Raw genomic sequence first — 21,254 nt, forward strand, 5'->3', positions numbered from 1 at the left:
ATATGAGATCAGTTTTACCAGCAGTGACATCAGTTTACAATGTTTTGCTATTTTTTCTTCCTGACACCCCTCAGAATGATGACATTTCATCGCATATAAGAAAAATAAATTGTAAAAAGAAGTAAATGAAGCTGCCAGATGAAGCTCATATAATCAGGAGATCTAAGAAGTCATCTTAGCTGCTTATATTCCAGTTTTATCCTAGTTCTCCACTCAGCTGGCAACGCTTTTTTGTGCAGTGCTGACATCAGATCCAAGATGAGAACTCAATTGGTGGTAGTGAATTTTTTTAGTTTAATTTTTGAGAGTATAATCTTGGATATGCTTTAAAAATGCTGGTAGGATGCACTGAAAAGGCAATGTTACCCAGAATACTGTGTGATTCATCATTTCCACCTTTGTGAACATATTTCTGTGATTTTTGAGAAAGTCTTTTACGATTATAAAAAGGAAAGAGTTCTTGAGTTATTTCAGGAGAGAGTAGCATCAGTAATATAGAATTTGACAAAAGGACCTATGGATCCTTGTGACTTCAGGGATGAGTTTCTTAAAAGTTTTAACATGAGTCTAATGAAACTAAATTTTCCACCACTTGAGTATATATAGTCCAGTACCTTTATCTCTTCCAGAAAGGCAATAGATCATCTGTAGGTTTGCTAGGTCCTCCCACAGACAATCAAAAATGACCTCACAGCAAAAATGTTGCTGTTTTAGAATTAAATGGCTGTTTTTTGTCTGTTCCACAAAAGATTTGCTCGGATTTCTGAACACCATGAATGCAACTCCTTGACAGCTCAGTTGTTTTGGGTTTTAAATCACAGACTCACAGAATATTCTGAGGTATGGGACCCATAAAGATCATCACAGGGATGGAAACCAGAATCTTGGGTGTTACTAGCATAATGCTCCAACTGTAATTCAGTGTAAATTATTTAATTGTACACAATTAAAAAGGAGAATAGGGCTGGTATCTTTCAGCAAGGCCATAAGTTTCCAATAGAGTGAGCAAGTTACCAACAGAAACTAAGCAGGAAATGCATTTAGAAGACCACTCCTTACTGCTCAGACACTTGCTATTTCAATTTTTTTCCCTCATTCTTGGCTTTTATTTTGATCTTGATTAAAACAAAATTCTGGGTTTTTGTTCATAATTATTGTGTGTTGAATGCTCTTTACTCCTTTCTGTTGAAAATGAGGATGGTTCTGTTGTTCAAGAGAAATTCAGCTGGACAAAATCATTAAATAGTTTATGGAACAGAATTGTAAAGGGAGAGCAGTTTTGTGGCCAGACGAATCATAAGTGAAGCTTAATGTGGGCATATCAAAGAACTGCTCTATTTCAGAAATCTTCCTCTTTTGCATATGCAGGAGATGAAGGAGGAACAAAGTACTAAATAAGTTTGGTTTGTGAAAGAACAGAAATGTCAATTTTTGTTCACATCCCATTAGAAAATTAGGATGAATGTGTTGTTCTTTCTCTTAAAGGTGAGATTTTCTGAATTAATTTGAAAATTTTAGCTTCTGTTTGAACAAGAACAGAAGCTAATGCTGAGTGCCCTGAAAGTTCTAACCTTAAATCTATTTCCTATTAGACTGTAGATAAATTAACAAACTATAGTAAACTGATTATTGCTGGCATCCAAAGCTCATAGAACAAATGAATGTCTTTTCAGTCCCCTCGATAGACTTCTTATCAGGCTTCATGTCCTTTAAAACAAACTGAATAGAAATTAATAAAGCTGATGGGCTAGCAGAGTGCCAGGAAAAGGAATTTGACCTTAGTTGTCATGTTTTGTTTGCATTGTTATTATTGTGATAGCTTTTTTCTCCCCTGGTGTTTTCCCTGTATTTTTGTATTTCTTCAGCTGCTGTGCAGGCAGTTTAAGATTTCCCCTCGCTGGCTTGTCAGTCATGCTTGAAACTGAGGATAATTCAGCCTGCTATTAAATGCTTAGTCTCTCTTTGGAGGTTACCACCAAACATGTCAAGCTGACAACAGCAGTGCTTGCCTTTTATGTGTGGCTGTTGTTCAGCTATGACTGAAATTTCAATCACAAGTTTTTCTATAAAGTCACAAAGAAATCAATAAATAATGAGTCTCCATTATTTCTGATAGGGATCAGTGGCACAAGAGGCTGATGGTTGTGGCTCTTGCTGACCAAGGCAAGATCTGGGCGAGTGGCAGCACAGAGGGCAGATTGGAAAGCAGTAGAATTAGCAATGTGGTTTTCTTGCATGTCCCAAAATAGACATGGTGAGAAATCACTGAGGAGAGGTGAGATTCCACTAGTAAATTTTGAGGATAGAGCATTTATGGTGAATCTGATACAGGTGCATAGAATGGAAAACAGTAAGTAAGCAAGGAATTTGTGAAAAGGAAAATATTATGTTGTATGTTCATGTTGTTTGTCATCCAATATTAATTACATTTTGACCAATACCCCACATTTATATTCCCTGACAAATATAAGAAATGTAGAGCAATTCCAAGCTACTAAGCATTACATCTCTTGCAAACTATAAAAAAAATATTATCTTCTGCAAATGATAAGAAATAACAGCTCTTGGAACTATCACTCTAGCTGGCATTTCTGCAGGTTTTTCCTTTGTGCAAGATAGATAATCAGTTACATATCTGAGATATATCTGCTTAAGCACAAGTGCCTTGTGGCAATGCATCATATGGGTCCACTTCATGGTATCAGTTTTATCTGTTTGAAATGTGCCATGTATTTCTGAGATTCCATTGGTTTAATTGACACAGTGTATGGTAAAAGCAAAGTTTTGTGAAGAGCCTAAAGGGTCAAGCTTGCATTGCCCAGTTCCCACTTTCTGCATTTTTTCTTGGTAGTGTTATATGTTTGCTTTTGTCCTTATTTTCTTTTATTTTTTCCCCTTTCTTGTATATGATTTTTTTGTTTTTTATTTCACATCAATTTAGAGTCTATTTTAGTGTTGGGATTTTCTAAACCTAGCTAGGATGCATTTTTCCACAACATAGCTTGTATATATTAGGTTCAGTTATTTTTTGCCTTAAAATCTGAAAAACGTGGTGCTGTTTCTTACCAGTAAAGGTAAACAGTTCCAAAATTTCCATGAGTTCTTGGTGCTTGGAGCATGTCTGAGGTTGATGCTTCATCTATGTTAATGAATTACTAGCAGTGTCAGTTGATGAACCATGTCCCTTTACTGATTCCATGAAGTTAGATTTATTTGTGAGGTAGTTTACCTGTGAGATTCCCAGTGAGGATTTACTCCAAGAGTTGGGAGGCAGCTCCCATCTTCTCTCCCAGTGCTTGTCTTCTCATTTGTTCCTGTGGAAACACCAGCAGAATACACTTGGGAAATAAGATGGCGCTAAGAAATCATAGTTCAGATCTGCCTTTGCTGACCCCCTTCCTTTTTATACTGTGCTGACCCCTTAGAGCTGTGGACATTTGTCACTGATATTTCTTTTCATGTTGGGGAAAATAAAAGTAGAAGAATGGAATGTATTTATTAAATTTTGCTTCAGCTAAATTCGTTTTTCCATTATGTCACTGCTTTTATGTCGCTGCTATTTCTCTCCTTTCTGCTGGTTGGGACAAGGTACCCAGCCCAAGCTCAGGAGGGTGAGTTAAAGATGGACATAAATAGTTATTCCTTTCATTTTTACTATCTCTCAGATGCTATTGGAACTTTCATTAAGCTGTTGGTCTTGATTTAAAATACAGAATTTCTTCAAGGCAACAGCTAGTTCAGAGGCTGTCAGATTATACTGCATTTAAGTATTCCTTGTAGTGTCTGTTGTTTTGAACACATCTATTGAATCCTTCTGCTAACATATTGCTGATGATTTTTCCCATTTGGAATGATTCAAATTCTTCTGGGTTTGACTAAACTGAATAAATTTGCTGGTTTGCACTTCATACCTTTTTCCCAGTGGTTCATTACTGCACTAAATACCACCTTTTACTACTCCCTTGGAAAAAGCTCCTAATGCTCAGGGTTGAACATTATTTACATTGACCACATTATATACTCTCAATCTCAGTTTTGTTTTATTCAAGATTTTCTGTAACAAAACTTTGTGTCCTTGACTTGCTTCCCAAATAGCTGCTTGTAAAGAGGTTATGATACACTTTATGGATTTCTGTGCATAAACTGAAATAAAGCTGAATCACCAGTTAAACTGATGAATGCATCAGTTATTTGTTCATTTCCATGACTAAAATTTGGAAAATGGTTTGAGAACAGGTAGGCATATGTTAGGGAAAAGAAATGCATCTCCTCAGATATTGGATAAATTATCTGTAATATATAGAGGATACTTGCATGGCAGTGAGTACAAAATGATAGATCTCAAGCCAAATCAAGTATCTTTTTAAAAAAAAAAACACCTGATAACTATTTCAAAAAATCATTAAAAATAAGGGAACTTTTCAAATCATGTACTATTTAAGAGAAAGATTTGGATGACTCTGCCCTCTGCCAGAATTGCCTGTGAGCACACAAAGGTTCAGGTATATATATATGTATATACATATATATATATATCCATTTCTGCCTTGTCTCTTTATAGGAGAATAGTCAGACTTCCTCACTCCCAGACTTAGAGTTTTGGTGTATTTATGTCTCTCTCTACTCAGTTAAATAGTCCAGGATTGTTGTTTGAAGGGTTATGATTTCTCCTACTAAGAATTTTTGTCTTTGAAATTCATCCAAAAAAGAATTGAGGTAGAACTATCAGAGAACATCCTGTTCCCTTTGAAGTCAGCTGAAGGTTAGCCATTCATCCTCAGTGGAGTTAGGATTTTCTCTGTAAGGCTTTTGTATCAAACACATGCTGAAGTTCTGTTGAACTGAGAGTGAGTTTAATGCCATCTGAATTTGCTGAACTGGGCTCTGGAAATTCACTACTTAATTATTTATTTATATTTGTGTCATCCTGAGGAACAGAACTAGAGCTGTAGTTTCTTTCCATGTTATTGAATCTGCATAATAATAAATTATTATTATTTCTTTATATTCTCATATTATATTACTTCTTCAAATTATATTATTAATTCAAATTATAGTATTTCTTTATATTCTCATATACCTCTGGTAGTAGTTGCTGATGTTTTGCCATCTTTCTACAGCAGATCTAGTTTAATTAGATTATCTCCTTATAGTGGAGAGCTTATTCTGTATTTCAGTTTTCTATTGGAGTTTGAAAACCTCCAATAGAAGGAGGTTTTCAAACTCCAATAGAAATTTGAAAACCTCCAATAGAAGGAGGTTTTACCTCCTGAAGAGTAAAATATAAATGTATAAGGTATGGAGTGGTTCTTGCAACTATTTTTTTTTTGATTGTACAAATATAAGAGGCAATAGGCAGGTTGCCTTCTTTCCTTCTTACTCAGATGCTAACCAGTTTTTGTTACCAGCTGCTTCTGACCTGAATTTTACTGAGCTGTTTTGTTTTTTTCTGGTTAGCATTTTATGCTTCTTGAAATATGTTGACAGAATACGTGTTTTAAAATATATAGAATCAGTCTGATCTGTCAGCATCTTTGTGTAATGTACTACTTGAGGCCCATGTTTTAGAGGGAAAAAATAATGTGTGTTTTTATCTAAGTGTTTATTTAATGTTACTTAATATGATGCATGGTGCAATAAGAACTGTAAGTGCTGCCAGACAAGTTTTCCAGCCTGGGAATTGAGGCTTCTCTCTCTTGCATGGTAGCAAATCACTTTTTTGCTAGGCCATGGAGTTCAGCCCTCAGAGGCTGATGCTCCAAATGAAAAGTACACTAACAGTTTAATAGTATCCTTTGTGAGCCCTAATTGATTTAATGTAATGCCATCAGTGCATTTCACAGTCTTATTAAATCTAGTTGTTTCTGCTGTAAGTAAGGCTAAGAAAACAAGTGCCTTTAGAATATAATTAATTCCATAATCATTTTAAATTATACTTCACTGTCTTAGAAAGAAAAGATTTTATCTTACTAAATTACATCTGAGTAATTAATATACTATTTATTAAATTGTATTGTCAACTGCCTTGGAATTTTGAAAGAATATGTATTGGAATGCAAGAAAAAACTTAATTCTACATATTATAGACCATGAAGTATGAAGAACACAAACAAAACAATAATCCTTTTGCTTCTTTTGGTAGAATAGGAGACTAGCTTTGTCTGTTTGGTTTAAGTTTTGATTTTAGGATTTCTTGTTTTTCTCACTTGCCTCTTCAACAGGAGTAACAGAATTGCTAAATATTATCTTCCCATGTCTTATTAGGACATTACTTGAATTATACAAGGATTAGACTGGAATCTGTTCTGTGGTTTCAGAGAACTGAGGGGAGGGGGGTTATATATGCTGGGTTGTTTGTTCTGTTGGATTTTGTTTTGTATATTCTTTCCTTTGGATTTCTTTTTCTTTTTCCTTTTTCTTTTTCTTTTTCTTTTTCCTTTTTTCTTTTCTTTTTCTTTTTTTTTACCTATATAGTGGTTTAAGATACTTCCTTAAAATTTGATTAAGGGCTATTTAGAAAAGCCTCTGGAGTGAATTAATCAGAATATTATTCTGTGTCTATAAATAATTTTTAATGATACCTCATAATTCTGTAATTGTTGAGTACTGTTCAGCTTCCCTTCTCTTTAACCTGGTAACAGTTATGATTTACTCTCTGGAAAACGATTGACTTTAATGAAAATTTATTAGTAGATTAAAAATCACAAGTAAACACAAACTGTTTTCAATAGCAGAAATGATAACCTGTAATTGATTGTAATTACAAAGGAATCTCCTTAGTTTCATTAATGATTGTTCTGTAGCTCACCATGTAAATGTGATAATCTATGGTTATGATGAACATAGAGAAGCTGAACACTTATAATAGGTTTTTAAATATTCTTAACCTATGCCAAAGCAAGCTGGAGAAAGGAGACAAAAGTGATGTGGGCAAGAAAAGCCTGTTAGAAAACATTCCCTCTAAGTCTCTCTCTTTTTTATCCCATTAAGGGGCATTTTGGGAATGTAAGATCCCATAAGTGAATAGAGTATAAGCAGAGACAGAAACTTTTTTGAAAAGGTTGATGAGAAGTTTTCTTACAGGATAACACAGATCCCTTTGTGCTGATGTTGTCAGGTGCTTAATTAAAAAGGGGCTGTTTTAAGGTCCTCTACAGAAATCCATATATGTGATTTTGTTCTCCAGGGGATCATATTTCCTGTGTTTTTAGCAACTCTTCTCAGTCTCATAAAAAATGGTGTAGAATTAGTGGGGGAGAAATATCCAAGGCTGATCTGAAACTTTATGGATAAATGTAGGGTTTGGTTTGTTTGGGTTTTTTTTTTTCCTTTTTGCTATTCAATATCTGTTGTCCTTTAAAAAGAAATGTATGGGGAAAAAGAGTCTAAATTCAAAAATATGTCTTCAAATTTATTTAGTATCTTTAGTAGCAAATAAAGTTCAGAGGAAAATGCTGTGAGAAGGCTTGATGATTTTTGTGTTTTTCATAGAAGTCGTGTTTTTTTTTCAAGGAAATGTGTGAGAGGTATAAGGCTAGAAACAAGCCAGCCAATGAACAGTAGCAAAAAGAAATAATTTCCTCTCTCTTGCTGCATTCATTTTCCTAAGCAGAGAAATGCCAGAAACATATTTTCTTGTTTTGAAGAGATTCATAATATGAAAACTGTTCAGGAAAAAATTACTTGCACCTTGCTTAATAGAGTGAGCAATAGTTCGGTGAAGCATTTTCCCCTTGGTCTCAACAGATTTTTAAGAAAAGACAAACTGTGGGTTTATCACTACGATCAGGAGATGGTTTAGAATGTTGTAATTTTTGTATCTGAAGAAAGTGTCGTCATTTAGGACACTGTGACTGCTAGGGAAAGAGCAGGACTTTGTCCCTGTGAACACATTCTGAGTTCCAATCAGAGCATGGGGACATTGAGGGCTTTTGTTCTTCCTTCCTGCAGAAATAGAGAATCAGCAGAGAGCTGCCTTTGTGTGTCTATTTTGGACCAGCTGTTGCACTTAATCTCTCTGTATGCCCAATTAAATCTGGAATTTAAAATTATATCACCGGCTATTCGTTTGTTATGAATATGGATAGTGCAGCCAAGACAGAGATGCCCTTCAGCTTATCTGAAGGAGCCAAGTCAGCTCTCAGGCAGTAGATCAAGTTGTTGAGAAATTAATGGAAGGCAGAGAGAAGCACTGTACTGTCGAGGTTTAACCCCAGCCAGCAACTCAGAACCATCAACCACTTGCTCACTTCCCTACAGCAGGGAGAAGAATTGGAAAGAAAAGCTAAATCTCCTGGGTTTCTCCTCTAGAAAAGCTAAATAAGAACAATTTATTAGCTGGGGGGATGGGAGGGTTGGAATGACAATGAACATGCTACTAATATTATTATTAATATTAATTGTAGCTATAAGGAGAGGGAGAGAGAGTAAGAGAACTGAAGGGAGCCAAGTGATGCACAATCCAATTGCTCACCACCTGCTGACTGATACCCAGCCAATTCCCAAGCCTGTCTTTAGAGTACAAAATTTTGTACCAGCACTCCAAACTTTCCTGGTTCCTCACTCAAAATAATGAGAGGATAAGGGCCTATGGACACATGTCAGCTACTTGTGGATGCTGATCTCAAGTGGTTTGGATGATGATGTTGTAGCTCTAAGTTTGGTTTCAATTTGAGGCTTTCTAGACATTTGCCACAAAATTATTTCAGAGGTGGAGTTGCACACAGGTGAGCAATCTCCAGTACTGTAGGATCAACTTGGTCAAGAACATTTTCCAACAAGCCAGACAAAATAGTGATAGTAGGACATGAGTTTGCATATATAAAGATCACTCCAAAAATTTATATCCACGTCCAGTGCCAGTGATCTACAGCAGACAAAACTTAGTACCTCTGTTCAGATGGTCAAACTAAGAGGCATATTTATGCAGAAGTGTTACTGCAAAAATCCTCAGTGTCCCTTACCTTGGTGTTAAGCTAGTTGGCATTAAAAAAAAAAACCACAGGAAAGCAGTACTTAAAATTCTGTCTCAATGTAGTTTTCCCCACTGAACGTTGTAACAGACAGTCCAGAGTTAATCTGAACATTGATCACTTACTAGCATGTATCAGTAACTTTAACTGGCACTGTAGAAGATAGTACCTAGACTCTGAAAGTTCCTCTAACCAGCAGTCCCAAAATTAATTATTATTATTTATTTTGAATTTGCACTTCAAAATTATATCAATAATAGTTATTTTAAGAATTTAATTTTCATATCTGTGGCATGTCTTTGTGTTCCAACTTTATCTGAGGTTAAATTATTCTCCCTCTTTGATAGGTTCTTTATCAGTCCAAGTTAAACCAGCTGAAGAAGAGTTACCAGTGAGGGCTGAAATTTATTTAGTAGTAAAAATGAAATATTCCAATAAAAATTTGCAATTCTTCCTTTTTCATATTCATAAAAGGGATATAGACCTTCTGAAAATGGTGCAAACCTTTTCCAGCATTAACAGGATGATGCATGTAGTTCAAATTTTCTGTGTTAGTTACCTGAATATAGGAAATTCAGGTAACTTTTTAATTTTTTTTTTTTTTTTTTATTGTATGGAACTGTACTGTTAAAAAAGAGAAAATACAGTTATAGAGAGAGAACCACATGAACCATAGAAGTAAAACCATTTCCTGATGCTTTGTCAGCCAGTAGTCCAGGATATTTTATTTTATAACTCAGAGAGATAACTTTAGATCACTACAGACTGCAGATGGAAGTGTGATTTAGTGATCTATTGAACACTGAATGATACAGACTTGCTTTACTTTTATTGCTCTTACAGAAATACCTGAGGAGCAGCAACGTGTTAGTTTGTGCTCTGTAGTTACTGCATGTCCTGTTACCTGAGCATCTCAAAGCATTTTTCACACACTGACCTTCACCATCTATCTCATACTGTGAATAAGCATTGCAATTTGAAATACACAGATACTCATAAAATGGGAATGATTCATTCCAAATTATGTAGCAAACACTACAGCTGAAGAAAAATCTGATATTCGCACTTGCAGAGCCTCTACAAACACTGCATTCATAGTGTTGCATGGCATTTGGTAGTGCTGAATGAAGCAATCCTGCAATAATTTCAATCACAGAATTACAGAACATTCTGAGGTGATAACTTAATTTTACCATCCTTTTCTTCATGAACATTTGTATAGTGCTATGTTTAAAAAATATTAGCTTTGAAAGTTCTCAGCACAACAGTAGTGTCCTGAAACAGAGGCTGATAATTTGCCCTTTTTGTGAATTTTTTTAAACCCTTAAAAACACCTTCCTGGCAGTATAAATGTTCACACATTGCTTGACTCACTTCCCCTGGCATGCCACCATTATTTCCTCAACTCAAAGCCTTCAGCTGACATGTACTTAAAAGAGCATCATAACTTCTGTCCTGCAACAAAGCTCATACTAGAGCTGGTGAGTCCACTGTCACTGCTGCCACTAGTTCCTAAAAATCAAATTTACAGGGGTGTTTGGGGACCAGCTTGCCTATTTTTAGACATAAAAAAAAAATTAAAGCTTTTTTTAAATTAAAATAGTCTAAGTTATAGGTGATTTACTGTTGTAGTCAGGAGAAATAGTTTGCTCTGACCTTGATCTGGTACAACAGATGTGTACAGGCAAGGGAGGAGAAACTGAATTCCAGAAATGCTGCGTCCATGTTTTGTAGAGGGGGTGTAGTTTGCCTGTCCCCTGGGTGTCTAGATAAAAATGAATCCCACCTTTAATGTTTCTTTCTTGAATGAGAAGCTTTTGGTTATACACTCTGTGATTATTTTTATATCACAGTATAACAGATTAAATCATTATTATCCCATAAATTTTTTTTCTTACTGTTTGCACTCACTATGAAATTAAACATACTTGGATAATTCAGACTAAAGAGAAAGCATCTTTAATCTTGATTTTGTGCAATAATGTCTTGTTCAATATACATATTTCTTTAACCCCTATGATTCTGTGTAATTTAGCATATGCTGGATTTGATGCTCAGTTTTGTTCTTCTTGTTTACACCTTCTTTTTTCATTCTATCTTCATACTTTTTTTAGTGAGAAAACCAAGTAGAGTCAAGTTTATTGGTATGCTGCAGAACAGTCAATGTAGCTGAATGTTTATTGCATGTTAGCTGTACCAAAATTTAAAATGCAATGTACTACATAATTTCTGGTGGAATTGTGGTATTGGTATGCTTATAAAGAAACACATTTCTGTAGACTGAAAGAATTATGTGCCATAAGATTTCTGTGCATCATAGAAGTGCCAGAAGATTCTTCATGATAAAAACTTCATTCTTTACCCAGATGAATAAAATACTATATTTTTTTTCGTGAAGTCCAAGAGTTTCTCTAAAACACTAATTCTGACTTTGAGTAATCCTTTGAATTGCTCTTCCTTTAAATATCTTTTTCATACTTGTGGTTTGTTTTTGTTTTTTTAAAATCTCACTGTGTACTTGCAGAATATTGTTATTTTTGGAGCATTGCTATGTATTTATAGGACTGCAGGTGTACAGTAGTTAAAAATGTGCCTTTCATATTATGAAGGAACTGCATGAGAAAAAAATGTTTTATGTGATTCTGCAAAGGCTATTAACTACCATGCTGCACACTGTAAATTGAATTAGAATAATGCTATAAAGCATATCTTAGAATTTTGCTCTAAAGAACTGGAAAAAAATAAATTTAGATCATGCAATTGTATTCCACTTCCAAGTTGTGTTGAATAAATGTAATGCTGGTTTTGAGCTAAAAGTGGTAAATAGGTCAATAGAGACTTTTCCAGGTAAAAGATTTTCTGTGTCTTATTATCTTTTAATGTACATTGCTAGTCTATGTAGGTGTCATATCTAGGTAATTAATCTTTAGTTTAAAAAAAATAACAAATTCTTTCATTGCAGTTATTTTAAATTAGAAGTGTAGCCTGACCACAAGCCATGTGTATGCCCACATAGCATAAAGCTGGAAAGAGATCCATGTTCACCATTCTGCAGTGAGTGTTCCCTGCTGACAGCCCTCTGGGGACACATTCTAATGCAGCCTAAGCAGTGCCAAGATGTGGAGAGTTCTTGTAGGTGGCAACAGGCACAACTGAGGTGAAAATCCAGTCCATTTTTAAGCTTTAATAAAAACCTGATGGATGAGTTTGTAGCGAGGCTTTCAATAGCTTTCTTGGTTTTTGAATGAAAAATAAGTCCTTTTTTTAACAAAATGGTTGGGAAAAGCAAATAAGATGTCAAAGGATTAAAAATTTAATAGAAATATGGCAGTTCTTGTAACATTAGTCCCTCAGGGAGGATATTTTTTTCCTGTAGTGGTTGTCCTTGCCTGTACTCTGACTGACTTTTTCTGTTCTTACTATCCCTGCTCCAATTTAACTATATGCTTGTCAAAAAACTTGTTAAGTCAGTGCCACTTGGCAAAACTTGTTGTGGTAGATTTTTTTTCTCACTTCCACCAGTGAACTGGGGTTTAGGGTGATATCATCACTTACCAAGGAGTACAACCCCTTCATGATAGGAAACAGATTAGAAAGAGAGATCAGCACTTGGAAATTTCCTGACCTCCTCTGATTAATTACAGCTTGAGAAGTTCTGTCTGCTAGAATCTTGTATCCTAGTCTCTCCCTAAGTAACTAGGCAGGAAATCTATTGAGATATGTGGAGATCACCACAGATGTGTAGAGTTTACATAGCTGTGCATCAAAGTGCATTCATTCCACTTGAAGTAATGCACATTACCAAATGACCTTAGTAAGTATTTTCAGATCTTAAAAAATTATTTAGGTATCATGTTGATGTTAAACAAATATGCATGTGTTACAATAGGTAAGTTACCTTGACATTTTTGTGCTAATAACAATGTCATACTCAGCTGCTCATGTTTCTAAATCCATATTTTGCTCAAGTTCAAAGCAAAAATATCAGTGAATACATGACACCTCCATTGCACATGAATGCTAATATAACACAGATCTGCTTTAATGTTTTTTTCAGCACCAGAGTTGCTGAAATCTTTAGTGTTCTGTCCTAATCTGAGTTAGACCGTCCCCAAGGATAAGATAGCCTTTGTCTTTAAAAATTGCATTTTATCCTGTAACTGATAGAGATCATCCTTGTAATTTATCACATTCAAATTAAAAGTAAAATAATACATTTTAAAAAAACCACATAGCCCGCCACAACCTTTAGTGTTATAAGGGTTTAAGATGTTGAACAATCTCCAAATGTTTCAAGTAGTGAAAATTAATCATTGAATTCATTGTATAATGCAGTGGTCAGGAACTATTTTGTGATTTCTTAAAATAAAGAAGTATTTCCACTGTAGCATAAAAAAAAATTTTTTTTATTAAAACAAAACCAGGGAATTACTTCTGATTTTCCTTTGTGCATATTTTGGGCATAGTACTTTGAAAGATGTGCTTTTGCTTAATTTTGTGTCAGACTGATTCCACTTACTACTTCTCAGCTGAAAATATAAAAAAGAACCTGCCAAAGATACAGTAGAAATTCTCTAGCTAATGTATCAGCAAACTTACCTTGACTGGTACATGAAAAATATTTTGTGTCTTTTTTTATATTTTGATTTAATGATTAAAGTGTTTTGTTTTTTTTTCCAAAGAGGGCTGTATTTGATTATTTGTACTTGTGCAGGGTTTGTGAACGTGAAGCAGCTCTGGAATCAGCTCTAAGAATGTTGCAGCAATTCTACCTGGATCTCGAAAAGTTCCTTGCTTGGCTTACAGAAGCTGAAACAACTGCAAATGTCCTGCAGGATGCTACACACAAAGAAAAGACACTAGAGGATGCCAAAATGGTTCGGGACCTCATGAAACAGTGGCAGGTAAGCCAAACACCTCAGTATAGAGGCATTTGACAAACATGAGAGTTTATCAAGCATATCTAATATTTATAGAAGTTATATAATTTGCATCAAGTTTATTCTTTGTAGCTTAACTGAATTAGTTTTTCTCCATTACTTTCAAATATATGAAGAAATGGTAATTTGGGAGTCTATTGTCAACACGCTCTGTTGCGGTAATAAAAAGAGATAACGATGCAAATTTTCATAGTAAATGCCTGGACAGTTCTCATACAGTTATTTTCCTCTGGGGGACAAAATCTTAAAGAAAGATAATATTGTAGTTATTGTTCCAGAGAATCCTTAGGAGAAAGAAAATTAATTAGTTGAGATGGAGCTCTTGAACTATGTTGTTATACTTCCATTGTGTTTTCTTCACTGCAGTTATTGAGAGGAATACAGATATGTCTGCTTGAGGTCTAAAATGTCTTACGTATGAGGCTGATTGGGTGTTTGGATGACAGGACCCTTTATTCCAGTATTGATAGAATCATATAAAATTTTAGGTTGGGAAAGACCTTTAAGATCATCAAGTCAACCATCAACCCAGAACTGCCATGGCCATCACTAAACCATGTCCTCAAGTGCCACATCTACACATCCTTTAGTAGCTCCAGGGATACTGACTCAGCCCCTGCCTTCCAAAGCTCTGTGACCTTTTCAGTGAAAAAAATTTCACTCATAGTGCATTATTTTGATTTTGACAAGAAGTTCAAAACTGGAGATTTAAGGCCCTGGATGCCTTAGTTTATTTAATGATGAAAAACATACTGTGAAAAATTTAGCCATAAGTGATTAAGAAAAAAAAAAGAAAGAGTAATTTTCTATAGTAGTTCAAGAATTCTTAGCTGCAAAATAAATTCATTCATTATGATGGGTAATATTTGCCGTAGTCATAACCCAGTGCTCTGTATCAAGTCTTTATTGTGAAAGCTTTTTGTACAAACAGGTATATTTTCCTGATAGTGGATGAAATATTGTCTATCTATTTGCTAAAAATGAGTAATGGAGCACAATTTTATCAATAGAACAATTTTATGATGCCAGCTGAATGATCAGGAAAGAGAGTATGGCTTTTCATTCTGTTCCTCAGGTATTGCTGCATTGATTCTTTAAGGCTTCACACCCTGCTTGTGGGAGTTCTCTCTCACAATTCACTTTGAAGTATAAAGATGAAAAGCAAGAACATGACATAAATGTGTAGTTTGCAAACAGTTTATGCATATGAAAGATTCAGAGAAAAAGGAGCTTTACTAAGTCACAGAAGTCTCCAAAGTATGTATTTATGTTCTTTGTGGAAAGAGGTTATTGCTCACTAATGCATACAATCAGGCACATAAATCCTAAATAGTAACAAACCTTTTTTTTAACTCTGTATTGTGGGTCAGAAATATACTTACCCTACATAACACATCAGGCAATGACTGAGAATCAGTATATTCCAAGAAGCTCACTATGTAAATTGTACATCTATCAAAACAGACATATTCAAATACAGTCCATGTCCTCAATATGCTTTATCATCCAGTATGTGTAGTAAAATTGCAAGCCCTGCCCCAGCATAGAAAAAATCCTAAATTCTTTCAGTCAGAATTAGAATTTTCCAACTTACTTTTTTTTACGAAATCTTTTTTTCTTTTTTTTGCCTCTCACCAATCAGGCTGCATTCAGATCCTAGGAGGTAAACTAAAATGGTGCTTTCTAATTAAATACCAGTGTCTCATGAGTCTTTGGAAAGAAACTTTAACTTCCTGGGTTTATAAGAATGCATAAAAGTTATAGTCAAATATAACAAATGGATTTAGATCTACAGTCTCTGTCTTGCTCTTATACAGTAGAATTGGATAAAGTTAAAATAGTCACTAAGACTCTTGAAATGCTACAATTCTATTTTAATTTAATTCTACAATTTTAATCTGATATTTTTAACCACTAGGTGTAAACCAGTATTTTGATAAATAATTTTCTACACAAATAATGACAAACCTGAGTTTCCGAGCTCAGTAGCAGCTTTGTATCCTTGTCATCTGTAGTGACAAGGATCACTTTTAGTGATCCATTGGCTTCCTGCTTTACACTCTCCAACTTTATCTTATTCCTTTAAACAATTAGGAAAATAATGACTTGCTGTACAGAAACTTTTTATATAGCAGCAGTTGCTTGTCTAGGAAAATATCACATTTTAGACATTTGTTTTCCTTTTCATGTTCAGAAACCATTAACTCAATTGTCACTAATAAAGATTAATCTTTCCTTAGTAGTTAGCAGTTCATTCAATAGCAGAAGGAGAAAGGTGAGGCTTATATAACTGCACATTCTAATTACCTGATGATGTAATTATATTAAAATGTTGCATTATGAACACCCTGTTTGTTTGTACAAGCATGTATTTGCATGCATCATTTGTCTGAACTGACAGCAATGTAATAGTGGAGGTGATTCACACAGTTAGGATACTTTCTGGAAAATTTTCAAGGATACAAACACGTTACTCCAAGGAGCTGTGTAATTATGTGCTGCTTCTTTTTTTTTTTTTTTCGTTGAAATACATCATGTGTCCTCATGAGGCCTGCTTTGTTAAGTAACCATATGAAGGAGATGAAAATTAATTTCACTTTCCTGCTTTCATACTTCTAGTGATACAAAGTCTCAGCTGTGTTAATTATAATTGTGGGTCGGTTTACATGACACCAGGCCTGCTGGTGACAGATGGGGTACACCTGTCCCAAAGGGGGAAAAAGATCTTTGCACAGGAGTTATTAGTGTTTAATGAAGAGTAAACAGGATTTGAAGGGAGACAGATATAAAAGCAGGTTCACTAGAGATAAGCCTGGAAACAGCATGTTTTGGGGATAGTGTGGTAGCGAGATCCTTTGGTCTGACAGCTCAGTGGAGGTAGGGGCTGGAGATCCTTGTGGCTGCAAATATACAGAGTTATTGATGAGTCAGACACCTTGGAAGCACCTGAGAGTGGTCATACAGGAATTAGGGGTTCTCCCTGCAGAAAGGTGGGGGGATCTATAATCCAACATCAACCTGAACCAGTGCACACAGCAGGGACAACCAACAGGAGGAACTGGAGCCCATTGGGCAGTTGGAAAACCATGGCACAGTTGCCATCACAGAGATATGGATGACTTGCTCCCCTGGAGTGTGCAGTGGATAAATCCCTTTGAAGAGATAATGAAGGGAGGAAAGGTGGTCTGACAGCCCTGTGTGGGAGTGTCTTGTCTGTCTAGAGCTCGATGCTGGTGCCAACAGGGCTGAGTCTTTTAGTTAAAAATCAGGGCAAGTCCAGCAAGGCAGATATTCTGGTGGGAGTCTGTTATAGACCTCCCACCAGGATGAAGAGAAAGATGAAATATTCCATAAGCAAATGGGTGAAGTCTCATAGTCACGAGACCTTTTTCTCTTGGGGATCTTTGACTTACCAGATGTCCTCTGGAAATGCACAAACATAGCAGAGAAGAAGCAGTCTGGGAGGTTCCTGGATTGTGTGGAAGAGAACTTCCAGTTCTTGAGCATTCTCCTCAAGAAACCAGCTGCTCATGGCTTGGATGGCTGTGCTCTTTTCTGGGTAAAAACTGGCTGTGAGGCTGGGCCCAGGGAGTCACATCCAGCTGGGGACACCAGGGATGTTCCCAGGGCTCAGCTTTGGGGCCAGTCCTGTTTTATGAGGAGTGACTGAGGGAGCTGGGGGTGTTTAGCTTGGAGAAAAGGAGGCTCAGGCTTTCAGCTGATAGGAGGTTGTAGTGAGATGGGAGTTGGTCTCTTCTACTGAGAGGAAATGGCCTCAGCTGTGCCTGGGCATGTTTAGATTTGGTATTAGGAAAAATTTTCTCAAAGTAAAAGTTGTTAAATATTGGAACAAGCACTGACTTCCCAGGAAATTCTTTGAGTCACAATCCTTGGATTCCATGTCACTTAGGGACATGGTTTAGTGGTGAAATTGGTGATGTTAGATTAACAGTTAGACTTGATTATTTTTCAGGTTTTTTTCCAACCTTAAGAATTCTATGATTGTATGAAGTACTTTTCTGGTCTTTTTAGCAATCATTGTATGTGACATTTTATGCAGCTTATGTGATATTAGATAGAATTTTGGAGCTAGTGTGGATTTATCCTGTTAGTTTATGAATGCAATCAGTTAATATCAAGCCTGTAGATGAATATAATCACAGACTTTTTTCACTGAAATCTGATGAAGAATACTACATGTGACACCTAGGTAAAAAGTAACTGGAAAATGTTTTTGTACTCTATACACAGCTTAAAAAATGTTTCTGAAATAATTTATGATGACTGACAAATTATTGGTAGTATAGACCTGACTAAAAGTATGCCAGAATATGATAAATGAAGCAAGGTTAATACTTCAGCATGAAATACATAGCAGATTTATTTTTATTGCCACCTTCATGCTCACTTAGCCTATAACCTAAGTAGTTTTCCATTAGAGTCAGGAGTTTTGCTGCTCATAATATGAAAAATATGCAGTGCCTCAAGTTATCCCTCAGAATATACAGTATGGGCAGTACCTTTATTTTCTCATAGGGATCTTTTTATCCAAAAACATCATCTAAAGGACATGAACAGCAAACAAGGCACTCTTATCTCTTCTCTTCCTATCAATTCTTCGAAGGTGCTCACTTGTTTTTAAGGTGTCCAGGCACCTGGTTTTTTACAGTAGTAAAAAGCTGAGGTAGATACCTGACACTTCTCAATTATTTTTAAAGGTTCTTTGAGAGATAAAACATTGCTTCCAAATTTATTTCCAATATAATTTATATATTATTGTCCAACACAGTTCATTTTGTGAATGATCTATGGATTAGATGATAAATCTCTGTAAAATAGAAGAGAGAACGTATCTGTAATATTCTTGCTCATTTCACTTGAATTTACTAAAAAATAATAATTAATTTTCAAGTACTTCCATTCTCTGTTCTGTAGCACTTTTTTATTCTCCATTCTGAAACACTTTTTCGGTCACTTCTGCTTATAATTGTTTAAAACTTTTAAAAAGTAACATATAATCTTCTTCCCTTGCCTGTGTTTTTTAAAAAAGTTTAATTCTCCATTTTTGCCTTTTATACTAACTTGTTGCCAATTCTAAAATAGAATCTGTTCTGCAGTACCTGGAATAGAATAGCAACTGTCAGTGCCATCCTATTCCACTGAGTAATAGAAGAGAAATTGAAAAATCTTGAGTTTTAAAACAAGTGCTATTACAACCTAATTTGAGGAAAGGCTAGATAACATCTCAGAGTGAATTTTTTTCCTCAGAGTGGATTTTTTAAAAATATTATTTTGAAAACACATTTTTCAGTATCACAATTAGTAGTCAGAAGGAAGGGGATTAATGTTCCTTTGTTGTTAACAGCAAGTGTCAAATACTGAATACTTTCACAGGAGATTCAGGTGCTCCTTCTCAGCAGGGATAATGATAACACAACTGTTCTTCTTAGCTGGAGATCAAAGAGAAGTGGTCAGAAATCAGCAATAAATCAGATAGGTAGATGTCATTATTTTTGTCAGGTATTTTGTTTCAGTGTGTTTCATCTGGATGGTCTGTATCATAAAAACAGAAATATATTGCTGCTGCAGTTTGCCAATGAGTTGATGCATTAATGTGTATTCTGCTTCTGCCCTCCTTGTTCCTGAACTTAAAAGAAAAAACCCTTATCGGCACAAATTTTCTTTTGGGAGGTAAAAGGCTTGTTTTATCAAGATATCTAGTTCTCTGGTACTAGAATGAGACTCTTAAAACTTATTCTCATGAAAATAAACATCTCTCAATAGGCAGAAATCTCACATATAAAGTAGGTGTCTCCAAATAATACCATAAATTTCTTTTAATTTCTCATTTGCATATGTTCTCATAATTATGGTAGAAGAAAAATCCAACTTTTCAAATGTGCTAAATAACCTAGTTTATTCTCACTTGGTTGATTTATGTATTTCCTCTGTAAAAGTTTATTGAGCACACCAGAGGGGTAGTCCTAATTTTTCATTTATAGATCAGCATTCAAACCCTACCAGCTTTAAACACAGGTTTTCAAACACAGATTAAATGGGAAAAGCTTTTGTAGCATGAAGAGAGAGGTTCTGTTGTGTTGAGTAAGATTATTAGAGGAGAGCATGGAAAAATCCCAAGTAGAAATGTAATAGAAGGGATAAGATGGTTTGCCATTATTCTGAGCAAGTTCCAATTCCTGCATTTTCTCCCAACCTTACCTTTTCTATAGGATGCCCCATCACTCTTTGAGTAAGCTCTTCTAAAGCAGGTTCTCCCACATCCAAAGAAGGGATGGATGGACTTTCTCATAATATTTGGAAGTATATGTCCTATTTCACTGCTGCCCATCAATTTGAAGTGACAGGTATTGGACTGAGTGGTTACCAGAACTTTAAGGACTCCTGCCATTCCATCTTCCCATGACCATAAGTATTTACTAGTGCAGTCTAATCTGTCATTTAGTTCTTCTATTCACTTTGTATTGTATTTACTTATAGCACATTTATTTGGCAAGTGAATAATCAGTAAAAACTAGGCAAAAACCCAGTGGTAGCCTTTAATATATTCTGATGATGGGTTTAAAAGGGTATCTGAGCCTTATGCAATTGTGCCTCCTACCAGACTGTTCAATACACTTGGCTAAAGAGCACATAATTTTTCATTTGTGAGACCAAATGTGTATTTTCCCAAGGCAGGCAAAAAGAAAAAATGATTGTATTGTGATTATTAACATGTTAATGTAAAAGGGATAAATTGTACAGTGAATAACTGAGGATAAGTATTAATTTTGGCTTAGGGCAGATATCTTCCCGAATATGTAAGAAGTCAGTGACCTACAAAGAATACAAATAAGGAATAAAATAAAAGTACAAATCATTTCCAGAGAAAAGTTATACTGGCTTTGTGAAAGGTTTTTAGATAGGACTGAGAAAAATAGTTGTCTTCTAAGAAGTGCCTCCAAATTTCCCTTTTTAGGAGTATAAAGCTGCTATGTCACAGGTTTTCTGGATGTGAATTTACACTTATTCACAATACTAGCTGTTCTTTATATGCATTGTGCAGCAATTGTTTACTGTGGCAGCTCCCACTATCTACTTTTGACAATGTTTGGCAAAAGTAACTTTTCTGTACCAAGTGTCCCATTTCATTTTCTGTCAGAAGTTTACACTTTCTTTCTTTCAACTGCTGACAGGAATTTGAATCTCTTCTGTCAGCCTGAAGTTCCACGTGTTCATTTCTCCTTGCATGCCACATTTTTCATTTGAATCATTTATTTTCATTGGATTCCATTTAATTTTGCAGCTTTTCTCTCTTGAGTGGATGATTCCATTTTAGTTATGT

The 21,254-nt window shown here is 35.3% G+C and overlaps 1 protein-coding gene across 10 annotated transcripts in view; it reads left to right on the forward strand.

Moving 5' to 3' along the window:
• Nucleotides 1-21,254, forward strand: part of DMD (dystrophin) — a 1,046,004-nt gene that overhangs the window by 789,054 nt on the left and 235,696 nt on the right. For all 10 annotated transcript variants that reach the window (XM_077171917.1, XM_077171927.1, XM_077171925.1 and 7 more), the window contains one exon: nt 13,687-13,876. In XM_077171917.1, the coding sequence (XP_077028032.1) occupies nt 13,687-13,876 (190 nt within the window). The remainder of the gene's footprint in view (nt 1-13,686; nt 13,877-21,254) is intronic.

This window comes from Agelaius phoeniceus, chromosome 2, assembly GCF_051311805.1.
Source record: "Agelaius phoeniceus isolate bAgePho1 chromosome 2, bAgePho1.hap1, whole genome shotgun sequence".
Taxonomy (NCBI): Eukaryota; Metazoa; Chordata; class Aves; order Passeriformes; family Icteridae; genus Agelaius; species Agelaius phoeniceus.